Source organism: Antrostomus carolinensis, unplaced genomic scaffold, assembly GCF_000700745.2.
Source record: "Antrostomus carolinensis isolate BGI_N321 unplaced genomic scaffold, ASM70074v2 scaffold10785, whole genome shotgun sequence".
In the NCBI taxonomy this organism is placed as follows: domain Eukaryota; kingdom Metazoa; phylum Chordata; class Aves; order Caprimulgiformes; family Caprimulgidae; genus Antrostomus; species Antrostomus carolinensis.
Window position 1 is genome coordinate 67,329 of NW_010318433.1, and position 17,593 is coordinate 84,921.

The 17,593-nt window shown below is 35.3% G+C and overlaps 1 protein-coding gene across 1 annotated transcript in view; it reads right to left on the reverse strand.

Annotated features, from left to right (window-relative positions):
* Positions 1 to 16,629, reverse strand: part of LOC104525675 (DNA polymerase alpha catalytic subunit-like) — a gene marked incomplete at its 3' end in the record, with an annotated part of 70,552 nt that extends 53,923 nt beyond the window's left edge. Inside the window, exons 1-3 of the mRNA XM_010168892.1 lie at positions 16,569 to 16,629; positions 15,910 to 16,091; positions 14,031 to 14,162 (exon numbers count right to left, since the gene is read on the reverse strand). Of these exons, the coding sequence (XP_010167194.1) occupies positions 14,031 to 14,162; positions 15,910 to 16,091; positions 16,569 to 16,629 (375 nt within the window). The remainder of the gene's footprint in view (positions 1 to 14,030; positions 14,163 to 15,909; positions 16,092 to 16,568) is intronic.
* Positions 16,630 to 17,593: the final 964 nt, after the last annotated feature.

Genomic DNA, 17,593 nt, shown 5'->3' on the forward strand with positions numbered 1-17,593 from the left:
ATTAATAATCATTACACAGTGCCTTGTTTACCTGACCTTGTGTAAATCTAGCAGCCTTGTAATTAGACCCATATTTTGCATATCTGTATATTTCCATGCATAAGATTTGACTCATTCATTCATCCATTAAAATTTGCTTGACAGACATAGATAGATAATCAGGGTACAATTTGTATTTACTGGATTATAGAAAATTGCCCAAACTGTTAAGTTCAAGGAAAGCACATTCTTGCCTTTCTCTTTCAAAAGATGTAAAAGCAATTAAATATCCAAGGATGGCCACAAGGCTCTCTGAAGAAGTAGCAGAGCTTTTGCAATCCAATAGCTTTAACACAACTTTGCTCTGGAAAAAAAAATGGTTGCTGGCTTAAAAAACAAACAAACATAAAAAATCCAAATCACCAACTAAAAAGAAACAAGACTAACGTTCACATTTTCCTCTAGGCAATGGAACAAAGTAATTCTTCAGTAAGAAACACTTCCTGTAAAAGCTAATATCTGAGTAGTAAGCACAACTTCACTGAAGTAGATATCTTGTACTCTGGAAACTAGGGAAGATTTTTCTCCCATTTAACTACTTTCCAGTACCTTCCTAATTTTCTGAGCAGCTGGAAAAATTATCTTACTATTTTCTTGATCGGAAAAAAGAAGAAGAGTCCTAAAATTCAACCTTTTTAAGCATTAGCAAAAAAAACAAAAAAAACAAAAAAAAAACCAAAAAAAACCAAAAAAAACCTATTATTACATAACCTTAAACGTTTGAGAAGGTTGATTATGAGGCAGCTCAGTATACATAATTTTGCCCCCAGAAAAAAATGGTACGTGGAGAGGGTAGCTATTGTCAATACACACCGCCAGAAACAAATGTATGGAAGATCTTTAGTGGGCATTCAGTATGGAAAGCAACAATACAGAACAGAATATGGAATAAAAGAATCTGTTTACCTCTGTGAAAGAAGACAGGAGAAAAGGCCACTAGTACAGCCAAGGTATGCCAGTATCTCATAAAGATGAGACAGCCTTGTCCAACTAGTCAAACATTTTAACAGCTTCCTTCTGAAGAAACTTGTAAGACCTTTACCCCAAAAGTCGTCACACATCCTCATTAAATGCGTACACTTTTACATTTTTTTAACAACTTCTATAATCCAAAGGGAGCCTTTGTGCAGCCTCTTTCCTAACCCATGTAGCTCACATGTCAGAAAAAGCCATTCCTCCTATGAATCCACAGCTCGCCCTGTATTCTTGGTTTAGTATCAAAGGTAAAATATCAAAATAATAGAGCACTGGCAAGAGAGTGGAACGTAACTTTTTTTTTAAACTCTTAAGTTAGATTACTGGTTCAGCATCCCTTTTAAGATCACCTGCAAACAAAGTATGTGAAGTATCTGCCTAGTAACAAATATGAAAGTTGTGTTTTAGTAAAACACTAAAAGATATTCCAATAGCTTTCTCCTCTGGCAGCAGGCACCCCCATTTTGTTTATTTATTTATTTATTTCAAATCAACTGGACAGAGTTATCTGGGGACTCAGTTTTCTGCGACCAAATAAACAGCAGTGTAGTGATCCACATGCCTAATTTAAGGATCTACATTTTTTCATGTCGTAAGCCTTGGGAGAGAAGGGAAGAAAAGAATACCAAAACCCACCCTCCTTCCTAAACTAGGAAATATTAATTTAAATCTTAATAATCTTAACTCAGGTTTTAACTACTCTGCTGGTGCAACTTAAAAGTATTAAATGTTCAACTAAAGCAACAAGATGAGATCAAAAAGGTATATTTCTGAGTTCTCAGGCTCATTCATCCACTGCCCAGCCAAGGGAGGGAATGATTTGACGCATCCTGTTGGTCCTCATCTCTTTATTGGAGGTGAACAGATTAGTCCCAAACCAACACTGCCACCTCTTTCCCAAAAAACTCCCCGCTGTTGGAACAATTCTGTTCCTCTTCAGACTGTCTCCAATCTAGTGCATTTTTGTGTTCAGTGCTCTTTTCACAAGGACAACTCTAACAGAATCTGAAAAAGCTCAGTACCAGGATAAAATAAATTTCTACTGAACTGTGATTTCAGTCTTGATATTTTGGTGCCCCAGAAAGTTTCTCTGCTCCACCAGAACTGAATGCCAACCTCTTCACAGGTAGAATGAGGAAACACCCAGTTTTGCTTCCATTCGAGAAATCTGAATGGAAACCAATGAGAAAGACTTTATCTTCTCTGGGGAAGGCAGATGTTATATTAAGTACTCATTATTTGAGGGTATGGATTATTCCAGGTGGTAACTATTTTCATTCACTAGTGGAGGTCACTGAAGATTAGTAACAGCAATGGAAATTATCTCATATGCCATCATCTAGATTTTATAAATACCAAAATTTACAGGAACTGCCTGGAGATGGATGGATATTTAGCCTTAATACTTTCAGCATGAAGACTAGATTCTTACAGCACTTTGTACACTGGCAGATTTCTCATTCCTCAGTTTTTGGGAGACAGTCCTCAAGTGAGGGTCAAAATGGAGGGCATTCTTTAAAGTTTATCATGTTTCTAACCACTAGGAAAGACATTTTCCAAACATCTACTCCATCACCTTCTGTAGGCAGGGCAATGCTCCGAACATAGCAGTTCCAAAGTTGAAGGGTGCCCTAAGAGTTCCAAAACACTTAAGAGACACAAAAAGTACAAGTCCTTTGTTAATATCATTATTCAGTCATAGTTGGAATGTCCTAAAAACAACTAATGAATTCTGCTAGAAGAATTAATATGAGGAAACTACCGCAGATGGTGGCAGAGTTTCATCTTGCATTTTCTTTCACTAACCTGTTTGTTTATTTTAAGCATGTCATGCTGCCTCTGTTTTTGACTCTGAAGGTCTTTCCTATTGAAAAATAGCTTTTAAGTTCCTCCTAGTGCTGTATCATGTTTGAACCCTTCCAGATGGTTTAGTGTCTCACCACTAGAGGATAAAGAAAAAGTATAAAAATTTGTAGCTAAAGAGTTACCTGCAATTAACATGAGAGAGGAAGAAAAAAAACCAAAACAAACTGGCCTGTAATCACACTGACTCCATCAAAATGAGAGACTAAGCCTTAGTTATGGGGCTGGCTTCTCATGCACAGATCGGTGTCTAGAAAGACACTGGCCTAATTTATATAGAAACTAAATGTACTTTTCATTATGAAAGCTTGTAATCACTCCTAGATCATTTTCCTTATTTTCACTACAATTTCAGATGCTCCTCAAATAGGTATTTGCTACTCAAGATATTTCCTGAATGACACCTGATTACTAAGTGGCATCTTGCCACTAGCCTCATGAAGCCCTTCACAAATGGACTCAGCAGAAGATGTTGAAAGTAAAACTTTGGAGTAATCCTTGACCATTTCTTGTCAGATAAGGCTTATTCTGTTAATTCTAAGCCCTTAAGATGCCTGTCTCACTCTTCTTAGGAAGTTTCCAAAGACAAGTCAGATCACATGGAAATTTAAATTATGAGATCCCTACAAGGTATTTCAGTTTCTTTCAATTAAGGGGTTGGGGAGGGAGCAGGGGTGTTCGATTCCAAAGCTACCTTATGTTTAATCAGTCAGGAAACTCTCACAAGGACCATATCACAATTCAGTTTATTCCATTATTGCTACTTCACTGATTGGATTAAAAAAAAAAAATTAACAAAACCCAACAAGGTAATCCCCAAAAGATGTCCCATTAAAGGAACAAGACATTATAAATGCCAATGTCTTATCACAGGAAGAAAAAGAGAGGTAGAAAGCAGAAGGAGGGAGGGGGAATTTGATTCCTTCAAACAAGCATAAAACCCACATGCAAATACTACAGAATAGTGTGAAAAAGCATCACCAACACTGCATGAACTACTACTGGAAGACAATCCAATATTTTTAAATAGCTGTAATAATCTTAATGCCATTATCCATCCATATATATATATACACACATACACACACACACACACGTGTACATGCATAAAAAGAGAAATTCTACCAAATTCAAATTCTACATTCAATCTTTGCACTTGATAGGTGGTCATACGAATAGGTAGCTTGGTATCTGCTATTTCTATTGCAAGATGATCCAGCATGAATTGCCTCAGTATGAGAAAATAAAAGTATTATCCAATAAAAAAAAAATTACAGTAATTACAAAGTTCTTGGGGAAATGTAATGTTATATTCTGTAACAGAATTCAGCATATGCCATTTTGTATCTCTGTATTTTGGGGGGTGAGGGAGTTCTCTGTTTTTAAACAATTCTGGCCCCTTTGTAGCATAGTCGAATATTGCTTTGGATATTAAATTGAGAATTTATCTTACATGGAAACAAACAACTTCGCTAAAAATTAGACATTTATGACTTGCAAATTACAGATACTAATTATTTTCAGTATATACAATTATGATATTCTCAAGAGGTATTAATTTTGGGACAGATGTGCTTTCATCATGTAATTTGGAAATTAAGTTACACTCTCACGTATGGGAACTCAGAAGTCTGAATTTGTGTAAAGATAGGATTGATAGAGAGGAATTTTGTCTTGCTAATTTTCTCTCTCTCCCTCCCTCCCTTTCTCTCTCTGATGAGAGTGTGGCCAGCAATCCTCACAGCTGGGTTGCCTTCCACTCAAAGGAACGGGGGCTGACTGCAGAGTTGATGAGGATACACTTCCACTTGACTCCACCTCCTATTTTGTCCTCTCAGATCATTCTTCCAAATCCAGTAACTTCTAAAAATTTTACCAATAATTAAGACATACCAACTGTAAAATATGCACAATGCTACATACTTCACATCCATGGCAGAGCACAGAAATTAAGTGTTTCTAATGCAAACATCTTAAAAAAAAAAAAACAAAAAAAACCAAAAAAAACCCCCAAAACATTGAAAGTATACATAATGCAAAAAGAAAGCATTAATACAGAAAATTCCATCAAATGAGGGGAAAAGGGAAGAATATTGCCACACTGGCCATATTTTCATTAGGAAAGGAGAGCATATTATTACAAAATTTCTCTCCAACATGTGCATGCCTATAATCTTCAAAGACAGGGTGTGACAAGTGATAAAGGAAAAAAGAACAGAGGAAAATTCCAGTTAAATAAATCTCTGAGATGATGTTGTTGGCTGGGTGTATTAATCAAAGAAATCCATTTGGGAGTTCATCCTTTCTTGTTTTTTACATTTGAACTGCAGCCCCCAATACAGAAAGGAAAAAGAAAAAAAGAATTACTGCTTTCTGTTCCAGTATAAAAACCAAACTGATCTTCAAGCATCAACGTTTTGTTTACACTGTTCCTTATGAGGCTGAAGATAAAGATGCAAGACATTTGGAGTATCTGCTACAATTCTGCAACTGAGATTTTTATTTGTGATGGAATGAGTTCAGTCACTGCATAAACATTTTTATCTGGAGATCTTTACTGGTAGTTGTGGATTTTTGATGCCTCTCTTGCAGATGCTACTTACAAAGATAATGATTTTCTTCAGGAGAAAAGGAAAATATCTGCTTGTCAAATTCCATGCAGCCTTAATTTTCATGTGGAAAGCTGGTATACCTTTGGAAAACCTCACAAGTGTTTTTCTCATACATTCATGGATTCAAAACCTAAGACAATCTACTAGGCTGAAGATACTTGGACAGCTGAAATTCTTCAGATGAAAAAAGTGAACAAGACTGTGATTTAGCTGCTGTAACAGTTTTAGCAGGACTATACAGTTGGGGTTTTTTTCCCTCTTATAGGATGCTGCAGCTGTGGGCAGACTGAAGAGACAATAATCTTCAGCATGGCATGGAAATAGGGAAGGGAGGTTCATCTTTAACAATTAAAGGCCCTTTAAAAGAGTGTGCCATCACAGAGCGTACGGGACTAAAGCACAGGCAGAGTTGCCAATTTAACACGCTTAATAAAAAAAAGAAGTACCAAAAACCATGTTCATATGAAAAAAAGTAACAGAGTAACTAACGTTGAGTAAAACTAGGAGTAAAGTCCTTCAGTAAATGCCATTTAATAAAAAACTAATCTGAAGACAAAGCTAGCCAACCTGACTAATAAGCTTCAACAACTCTTTAGAGACCTACACAAAGGATGATAGATATGGCCCATCACCTTTACTATGTGACTACACATTGGAATAAGGTTCTGCATTCAATTCATTCTATCGCCCTAGGTAGCCAAAGCAGTTATTTTCTTAATGTCTGAGGATTAAAACAAAATAAAAATAGCCCACTTGCATATATGCACTGAAGGAAATAACAGCACTCCGTAGAAAACAGAGACTGTGTAGCACTTACAAGACCTTGACTTCTGAACAAGACACAGTGAAGCAAATACAAAACCCTTTTATGAATTCATGTCTAATGTAACACTATTTTGCCATTTCTTCCTGCAGATGAGAACATTCTCACTTAAAATGAAACAGTATATCTTTTTAATCTCAAATGATCTAAGACTTCAGTGGCTCTTAAAACTGCTTCTCTCAAACAAACCTGTAGAAGTACAGCTTTCATGACTCAGGAAGAGCAACAAATGTCAACTCTAACACAGCACAGGCTGCTAGAATTGACCCTGATGTCTCCTAGGACATAGGAAATCTTATAGACAATTTGTTGTGTTATCTCTGGTACTGCTTAGACTTCTTTTGGACACTGTAAAAGAAAAGTAATAATTCCCTAGAAGTTTCATTCAGCTAAGAGGGTGCCTTCCCCATCCCTAGGTACGATGAAGGAAGACACAAAGGCAGAGGAGTTTAGCTAAATAGTGCTGCCCAGACTGATTGCTCTGAGGTTTTTTTCACATATATGACTCACTTCCAGGAAACAAGCTGAAAGGTCTGAACTACCCACTTGATCTGTTCGATCCTCGAATGCTTACGCATTCATCCATTTTCTCTTGCTGCACCAAATACTAAATAACACCAAGAACTAAACAGCTGTTTAAATGAAGTTGAATACAAGTTTTTGAAATAACCTCCTAACTACAAAGCTTCTACATGATGAGATTTCTAATACTGGAATCACTTTTGTTGAGGAACACCTTATTTAATTTTTCTAAGAGTATTTTACCAAGAAATCGAGCAGTGACTAAACGTTACTGGAAATATTTTTTGACAATTTTAACTGCTTTAAACCTGAAAAGGAAAATAATTCTTTTAACATCTAAGGGTAGGAAAAAATAAAACACCTGAAAAACCCATTCTCACTATGCCAAGGAAAAGTACACTGAGGAAAATGTAGATGAAGTTTTTTGTGTATGCCCTCTGTCGCCTCCCAACCCGCATGATTTTCTTATTCAATAATCTTCAGGAATGTGGATTATTAAAGACAGCATCAAACAAAAATGTTTACAAAACCAGGTAACAGCATAAAAATATTTCAATTTCTCAAATACTATAAAATTTATGTTAAGTTTTCTTTCAAAACTGAAGGCAGGTTCGTAATAAAGACTAAGAAACTTAATGATAGGTAACTTAGATTCCTTAAAATTATTATAAAACATTCCATATTTTGCTCTTTCATATGCCCATTCAACTCCGAATTACCACAGATGGACTCACTTTAGTGTTTAAAAAGAAAGCTTAAATAAAGCCATTTCCACTTTCTAAAATCAGTGACGGACCATGGATTTCTATATTATTAGTGACTTCTAAGAAAACATTTCTGATAACAACAATTTTTTGTAAGCATTGCTAGTTATGCATACATCAAGCAGCATTAAGTATTCAAAGCCAACAGACCTTGGTGACTTGTGTCATCTCCAAGCAAGCTGGTTATAATGTGTTCTCTATTAAAAGTTTCTGTAGAATAATACAGATTTAATCTGGTTTGATATTTCAATGATTTGTTGTTCCAAGTTATTACAGTGTAAGGCATTACGAGTATCAAAATTTCGTAAGAACTGGTAGTTTTAAAACTTACTTTAAGCCTTCATTTATTTTAGCTGGACTTCTGCTTCTCATAATGCCTCTAATTAGAGACTAGTGGGATCCTTTTCCATCAAAAATTTAAATTGAACATAACAAAAACCTAAACAGATTTCAAATGGTGCTCTCTAAATCTACTGTAAAAGAAGGAAGATTAACATTGATCCTTTCAAGTGATCTGTCATAAACACTCTTGTGATTCACAATTTGTTATTAAAATACTCCCAGAAGAAGCAAATTCTACTAAGCTATACAGCATCCACAGCACTTCAACATAAGGTATTCAAAGGAGGGCACGCTTGCTCGCTCCCTGTCAAAGGAGCTTGCTCAGGCACTATCAGCATCGCAGTTGTAGACACCTCTCCGCAGGCTGCACAGATTTGCCCAAGATTTTAAATCCTTGGCCACACAATCTCATAACAAATACTGCTTCTGGTACAGCAAAGCTACATACTTTATAGACAGTTTAAACCCGGATCAGATACACAGATGCAAACATAGCTCTATACTGCAGCGCAAACACGCTCTCCAAGTGTTGCCAACATTTATCATTGCTTTAACTAGGGCGACAGATCAGTTCCAACAGAGTACCTTCAAAGTCAGTGCTTTCTGTAATCCTCTGAAGACAGGAACAGCAATCTTGTTATTAGATGAGTGATTCAATCACCTAGGTAAACATTACACACTTGGTGGCAATCATAACCATGACCATATTTACTTCTGGGCATGCTTCCTGTAACATGATCTTCACAATACTGCCACTTATAAGCCTAAGCAGACAAATTATTGTGATAATAAGCCCTTACATTCCTGTATTCTACCTACAGAGGAAATTACAAAGTTAGTTTTACTCTACTGAAGAAATTTCCATTTCTTAGAACCTGTTCCACACAGTGGCCAGCCTGGGGAGCCTTTTCTACAGCGAGCTGAGAGAGATATCTAGTGTCGTTAAGAGTCTTCTCTGGCAAGGTATCAGACTGTGGACTAAGCCCTGTGAAGAATCAACAGCAGATACTACTCCTTCGCTGATGTTCACTCATTCTCAGTGGTTAAAATTCTGAGTGCAGAAAGTCACACTCAGTCTCACTTGACCATCAGTGAGATAGATGGATGCATGTCCAGCATGGCTAGCAAAATCCAATGAAAAGAGTTAAAGCTTTTGTAAAGACATATCGATCATTACTTTGAAACACTTTAGTAAAAATCATATTGATGCTGTAAGTCTAAAACAAACCCTTTGCAGGGCAGATCATGGAGAAGTTGCAGTAATAGTGAATCAATTCCAGTTAATAGATGCTATGAGTGCTGTGACAAATAACTGCTTACTCATCCCCAAAATACACTACACAGAGTGGCCAAAGGGTTATCTTTTACTATGCAATAAACATAAATTATATACGCAAAGACAGATATATAATGCTTTCATATGGTAGAATACTGACTGCTCTCTTCATTAATCAAGATATTTCTAATTTCCTCCTGGTTAACCAAAACAGGATTCCAAATACAACCTGTTTGTCAACCTCAATCAAGGAAGGAATCAGAAACTGCTACTGCGGAAGGGAGGAGAAAACTCTTGATAAACTGGTGGCAGTCTCCCTTCCTTCTCTCAGGTCCCCAGTAAATTGTGAATGGAATCACAATAATCTTTTACCTTTTCATTCCAATTGCTTTCCATTCTGCCTTGACTTGGAAGCTTTCAGTACTAAAAATAAACATCTTGGTTTCTGCATGTATAAACCAAAATGACGGTGGTACAAGTTCAAACTTGGAAAAGACTCAGAAACCCATTTCCATGCAAACAGGAAGAACTCAAAATAAGCACTGGAGTTAATCTGACAGCAGCTATCTGATTGTGCCTACCACATCATCTGGTGTCGTAATTCCTCCTATATTCTGCCCCTAACTACTGTTCATCACATGCCCATACACCTCTAGTACTATTAGCACGACAATAAGTAAAATACTGCACTATTGCCACTACATCTTTCCCTCATGCCAAAGAAACTTCTTACCCTTACCTACCCACCAAACAAAAAAAGCTTTCAATACACGACTGTTGTGAGAACATGATTACAAAAGTCATCACCATCATCTACAATCATATTTTCACCTGTTCATGTGGTGTACACCTGTGGGTTGTTGGCAATACACTTGATTGCAGTGTGGCAGATTCCAGGTTCACAACAAGCCCTGTTATCTTTGTTCTCTTAAGTGAATATGCCATGCAATCCCAAAACCTGCGTGAACGCTAGTGCCTTTCATAATACTACCTTGTTCATAAATCTTCTACCTTTTAAGTGTGCAAAATACTAATGCAAAACACAAGAACATGGAGACAACAGTCAGAGCAGCAATATACATATATATATATATAGGTGAAATAATAATTCAAAGATCTTGAAAAGTGTACCAACGTGCTTTTATACTGCAACCTCATGTGCAAGCAGTAGACCACCCCACCACAGGTAAGAAATGAGAAATTTTGAGGGCTATTGAACACTGAATTTTCGCAGCTGAACAGTATAAAGTTATTTAGCAGTGTTCAATAGCCTTCAAACTCGCTTCTGCCTGTGGGTTACAGTGGTCCAGTGGAAAAAGACTGTAAAACAAAAAACAGTGCAATACAGGTCGGACCAAGTTTGGTTTTTTTTTAATATTTTTAAGACCATTTTAAAGTTTGTATCATTTCATGCATTTTGAAAAACAAAAAAAGATCTATAGATGCCATACATTATTAACTAGACAGCATACAAAGAGCATCTACATAAAAACAGGTTTTAGCCTATAAATATACTACTAATACCAGCACAGGTGTATATTTAAAAAGAAGATTAAAAAAACTGCTGCTTCAGGGACAACAGCTTTCCAGTCCACCTAGTTCATTATAAATTTGCCACTGCTCAAATGGCATATGCAGTATGTTGAGGTTTTTTATTCAGTTCCTTTTAGCTGGCAAAACCAGCACCTCAACAGCTGAGTAAGATATGGGATTCATTTTATTAATGTGATACTGATCTTCACAGGTCTTTTTAAAAGGGGATCTGAGAGGTGGCTTTTATTTACCAAATGCTTAAAAATGAGCATTTGAATACTTCAAGTGGGAAACACAAAACAGTTTCCATCATAATCATTAGATCCACTTACAATAAGTGAAATGCCACCATCCTTATGCACAAAAGTTGGTCCGTTTTTCCATTTATGCTTGCATATTTCAGTTTTCACCCATTCCCTAGCATGGATGTTTCACTGATGGCTGAGGGTAACACTTCAAAAATGAACTAGCTAAACAAACTTCCCAGCAGCACTTGACAGAGCTACACCTATTCTTCCCCATTTCCAAAGCAGTACAGAATTAATTACCAGTTCTATGGATCTATTGTAAGTATAATAGACTAAAGAGCTATCACAGACACATTTATTGTAAAAGCACAATCCCAAGAGTGTCTAGTAGAGGGCCAAAACGATTAACACAAATGCTTTGTCAGATCAAAGATAAAACCTGCACCGCCCAATTGAGGAATGAATTAGAACAGTGGGTTATCTTTCAAATTAACCAGGGCAGTTAGTGAGGAAAATTTCATGAAAGTGTAATTCTTAGCCTTTGTGAATCCACACAGCAGGCATTCTGCCAGCTGACAAGATGATGAAATTTTCATGCTTAAAAAAGCCCTCTTCATTTCCCAATTTAGATTAGCTAGCGTTTCTCTCTCTTTTCATCTATTTGCTCTTCTGAAGCAGAATTAAAAAAAAAAAAAAAAAGAAAAAGCACACAACAGGATCAATCTCTCATAGTATAATGCATTTCTGAAAAGAAATAAAATATTTGCATGTCATTTTTAGATATATTTACATTTAGAAGTAAGATTATAAAAAATTGATATTGTTAGTACCATTAAGAAATCCATAAATACTGGAGCAATAGTAGGTGTGTTTTTGAAGACACATACAAATCATTTCAATGTTTAATGGCAAAAAATGACTGTGGAAACAGAAAATTTTATATAAAGGCACGTAATTTACAAAAACAATGGGACTACAGGAGGCTCACAAAACTCTGTTTACACACTTACACTTGCATCTTTTTAAAGGAAAGAAGTATACCACATTATAGTTGTTTATTTATCAGTTTCATGTGCCAAAAAGGGCAAGTAGATTTTTTGACTTTTAGATTTTATGGCACTCCCTGCCGCCCCTGAATTTACACAGCTACGTATAAAAACATTTCAATAGACTAAAGAAAACAATATGCAATGATCCTAAACACTTGGGGAAAAAACAAAAAATCTGATTCAAAGCTCAGTGGAAAAAAATGCAAGCTTATTCCTTTCAGTGAGCTGTGGATCAGGCCAAAAAGACTTCTGATAGGATTGGCTTCATAAAAGGTATCCAATTATTTTGGAAGTTAAAAAATTCATTTTCACATTTTATGTTTTTGTATTATGTGCCATTTGACCAACACATAAACAACAGTAATACTTAAAACAATAACAAAAAAATTAATGGAGAGACAAAGTTAGACAATATATTTGTCTATTTTAAACTCAAATTTCTGCGCCGTTCAGATGCAAGCACTACAACAGAGGACTTAAATAAGTGTCTCAAAGTTTCATCAAATGTTTTGTTCAGTCAGTTCTTTGCCCTACTACTTCTGGGTGTGCCTTTATATCTTATAGGATTATATATATTAGTGCAAACAGCCATTTGATGGATTCCAACTCCAGCTGTTATACAGTTCCTACAAGTACTTCATGAAAGGAATAAACTAAAACTCACAGCATCTGCTTTTCGAAGAGCTAACAGGACAAAAAGTTTACTTGTCCAACTCCCTGGAAAGCCCTTTTTAAAAATGAAAACTATTGCTTAATTTTGAAATTACTTTTTACAATGAAATAACATCGCATTTCCAGAGTCTGAACGTATTCCACAGTCAAAAAGGAGTTTTAAATGTTACTATTATAGTTAACTAGGTTAAAATTCTCAGTACTAAAAATATAACCAAGTTTATAAAGCTTTTAACTAAAAAGGAAAAACAAATTCCTTTTGAAGGATACTTCATTATACTATATACCACATAGTAAGATACTTAATAGATTATAATACCATGTAAGCAAATTGCAATGTTCAATATTCAAACATTTCAGAGTTTGGTTCACAGCTTGGTCTTAAAAAAAAAAAAAAAAAAAAAAAAAAAAAAAAAAAAAAAAAAAGAACAGAGTAGAAAAAAAGAGCAGAGTAAAATATTATACCACTTTTTGTTCTTATCAGTAGTAAGAATTTTTCCTGCCCTTTCCTGTGAAAATTTGACCAAAATGGATAGCTGACGATTCACAAAATATGATGCTTCCAGCATATTACAGACACAAAACATGTAAATATAATTCAAAATCATGGTGGGTTTTTTCCTAACCAGTCACCGCTTTGGACAGTGCAAACACGGGAATTGCAAGTATTATGCATTTTTTCCCCCACAATGCCAAACAAAGCTACTCACTACCATTTGTATTTTAGATTTCTTGCACTGTCTCCCAAAAAAAGAGAATTGTATCAAATTAATTAACTAGCCACCCTCTACTCTTTTTTCCCCTCCAATCATTATGAAGAAAGATTAATAGTATTTCCCTTCCTATTGTCCTTCAAAAAACTTTTACAGAGCTACATTCATTTTTCCTTTCATAATGTAGTGCAGTATACATCAATTTGGACTGGAGAAAAGAGAATCAGATTTCAACTACATGAGAAACTTTTATCTGCATATTTGATAGGATTCACAGATTTTCTCAAAAGCATTAAGGTAACCAACTCTCTGCACTTTTTTGTCTAAAAATCTGGAAAACAGAGTACTACTAGATCTGTAATAATGCTGACACACACAAAAACTTAAATACATTATCTTGACTTGAGACTGAACTGAGAAAACAAACATTCTAAATTAGTATTTGAAATAATTAATTCATTGTTTTATTTTCATAAAGTTGGGTTTTGACATTGCATGCCATTACCTCAGAGTATACAAAAAAGTAATGTGACAGCCACTAAAAACTCAGCACCACTTAGAAAACACTTCATGTGACAGAACATTTTTTTAATACTTACATTATAATATTTTCTGAGGTAGCGTCTAATATCCAACAGCAATTTGTTGTTCATTTGAACCACGTAGTTGAAAGGAGGCTCTTCACAGTCAGTCTTACTGCACCTTTGCAAGCTGGGTTCAATAAATCGCCCCTGAAAACAGAAGTTTAAAAACAGAAGTGTAAAAACAGCATGCATCATGACAACAGGTGATGGTAGCAGAAGTTATCACAGGAGTTTAGACATAACACATATTTTTTAAAAATAATAGCTTTAAAGGGCCTTTAATACCTAGGCCGTCTTTCTTCCCATCACAGTTGGCCGTGCCCACAAAAAAACTTCTCTGATCTAGGGTTTTCCCATTCTCTTATTAGTGAAAGGACTTTTGGCTTCTTCACCTGTTACAAAGTCAGTAATTCCAAAACCGATTTTGATTTAAAAAAAATTAATCTATGGACAAATCACACTCTCCTGTCTCACCCCAAACAACACAGGTTTGTTGTTTTATCAGGGACACCATAGTTCTGCCCAAGCACACTAATCAAAACATTGAAGTCAATGTTATAGATACCAATTATGAAATTACCAAGAGGGCTGTAGAGACAAACCTTGTTAAACAAGAATGACATGGTCATCTTTTATTTTCTCCAAGTGCAAAGAATAGCTCTTCTTAATAGATTTATACCATCTCATTCCCCTTACTTTTAAAACCCTCTGAACACCTGACATTAAAATTTCAGAACCTGGAAGTGATCTGTGAACAGCTGAAATTAAGTTGGTAGAATTCTCATTAAAATAAGAACAACCTGGTAGGTTTGACTTTTAGAAAATTGTCTTTCCAGGTAAGAATTTGTTTTTGTGAGCCATCTTGGCTAAATCCCCATCCACAACACTAAATAATTCCAGGTGGAAGAGAGGGGAGGTTTCTTGCTTGGTTTAGGGGTTTCTTTAGTTGTTTGTTGAGGTTTTTTCTTTTTTTAAAAGAGTTTGACATCCACTTCTCTCCAGTTAGCCCATCTGCAAGTTGTCAAGCCTACATGCAATTTAGTACCTTATTTACAGCTGTAATGAACAAAAGTCAAGGATTCACAAAGTATCATTCAATTTGTGTGTCTTTTCCTCTTACTTGCTTCCAAAGACTGTTTTATTTTGATTCAAAAAAATGCAAAACATCTGCTGTTTGTCCAAATTAACTTAAAATAATTACTTTTAATTTAGATAAAAGATTTATTTGCTTTCAGTTTCAAGGTTTTCACTTCTCTGAAGCTCGCTAATTTGCCAATGACTAATACATGCGTAACATTGCTGTAGAGTTAAATACTTGGCCCTAATTCAAGTTGTGATCCAAGGTCAGAGATACATTTTTTGGCAGAACTTCTCAACAAGAATGTACCCCTATGACTTTTTATGTTCAATACACAAAGACGGAAGGAAAGATAACACAGAGAAACCTTACTGTCAAGAAGGAAAGTGGGATGTAGCAAGATAAACACAAGTTTCAAAACCACTTTGTTCCAATTAATATGATTTAGGATAAGAAATTGCCATTGCTATATCAAAGTTTCATTAAATAGCAAACTGGAAGTTACTAAGGTGTTAAGATAAGGATTCCTTAAAAAGTTACAGCAACAATCATTCACGACTGCGGGCAAACAGATTAATGAAGCCAGATAATCTCACATGTTCTGCTAGACGACACAGCTGAAAAGCAAAACCAGGAAAAATATTTCAGCACTGTCCTATCAGCAAATTTCTGTTCCAAACCTAAAAATAGAAGGACTCAAACAATATGGTATCTTCTCCTACATCATATGAATCCTATCTGAAAAGCTGTCCTCCCTACAAGTATTTTTCTCATCTCTCGCTGATGAACAGAAATGAAACAAGAAAAAAAACTAACCAAACCATCAAAGACATTGTCATAAATATTTTCTGTTCCACATTTGAGGCAGCAAAACTTGAATCTTTCACAGTCCCTATATTTCTCCTCATCAGTGAGCTGAGCTGGGCCACCAACCAAGGCATCATTCTCCTCGTCTTTATGGTAATGGTGATGGACTCTGAATTGGGAAGGATCCAGTCCTATTAATAAGAAACAAAAATTTCAAAAGACTAAGAGGTCAACCATGCAAGTAGGCTCATTTTTCATATGCTTGGTGAAGCAGATTCAAAAGAAAGTTACAAAATGTAAATTCAGAAGCTGAAAACCTGTCCTTAGCAAGACCTCCTCTATAAAACATAAATACATTTCACAATTTTTAACCATGAATAAACGTTCACGAAACATGAAGAAATCTTCTTACTTATCTTCTTACGCAAGATTGCTTTATAAATAAAACAAGCACACTGCATTATCATGCAACAGAACATTTTGTTTCTGAGGAAACCACTCCTAACGGATAGCTTTATTGTTATTTTCTTCTTAAGTTACATTGAAAATGTTTCAATAAAAATGTGCATCGTTATTAAGAAACAAGTCTTTAAATCAAAATGGCACCATTAAAACCGAAAACAGAGAATAAAAACCCCATTAAAGAAACACGGGTGCACTGCTATTACCAACTCCTTCAAGTCCGTATACAACTGCCAACTCTGATTTCAATGCAGTGGTCGATTTCATTTTGGCTCAGTGGTTAACAGCATGTAGGTTTCAATCTAATGCAGTGGTTAAAATTCAGCAGCAGCATTTAAAACGGCAGCACTGGAAACAAAATGCTTTATATTTGATTGCCAGAACTCAAGATTTTAAACAAATAAATACACAAAAGAGATCCTAAAAATACTGATTCAACCACAAATAAGTAAATAAGCAAGCAAGCACGTAAGTTCACTGCCCTAGGAACAAGACTGCCAAAGTAAACTTAATAAAAATCCACGGGTATTGTCATCCTTTGTCATGTGCAACCTTTTAAAAGCCCATGTATCCCATTTACAGTTTTTTTGGTAAACTTGAGCAAGTAGCACCTGCTAAAAAAAACCCCCACAACTAATCAAATGAGCATGTAGAAAAAAAACGTTCAGAAAACTATGGCTTACTTTATTATTAAGAAGAAAAGATCAAAGAAAAGCACTTTAAAAAATATTTTTAACGGGGATTAATTAAGCCAAGTAACAGATCACCATGTATTATCTCTTATCTTGTGTAAATTTCAATATCAAATGTAGTAGTTATTACAGAAAGCGCAAGAAAGATTACAAATTGAAAGTGAAGCTAGATTTTACAGTTCTTCATAACCTTATTATGCGGTACTGGAAGACTTAAAGAAAATATTTGGGAACAACATTTAAACTAGACAAATATTACTGCACATACAAAATAGTTGTGTTATACAGGCAGACATAGATTGTATTTGCATAAAAGATTTGAGATGCGTGACTATTATCGCTATTCTGAATTTCTATTTTGCAACCATAAAACAAATTCAAGGACAAGGAAAAATGCCATTGCCAAATACATTTACTTGGTTCTTGAAAGAACAGGAGTTTCACTACAATTTAATCAGTCTTCCCAATTTCCATTTTATCAAAAGAAACAAATATCAATGCCTAAGGGTAATAATTCTTCTCCAAGAAGTTCTTAAACT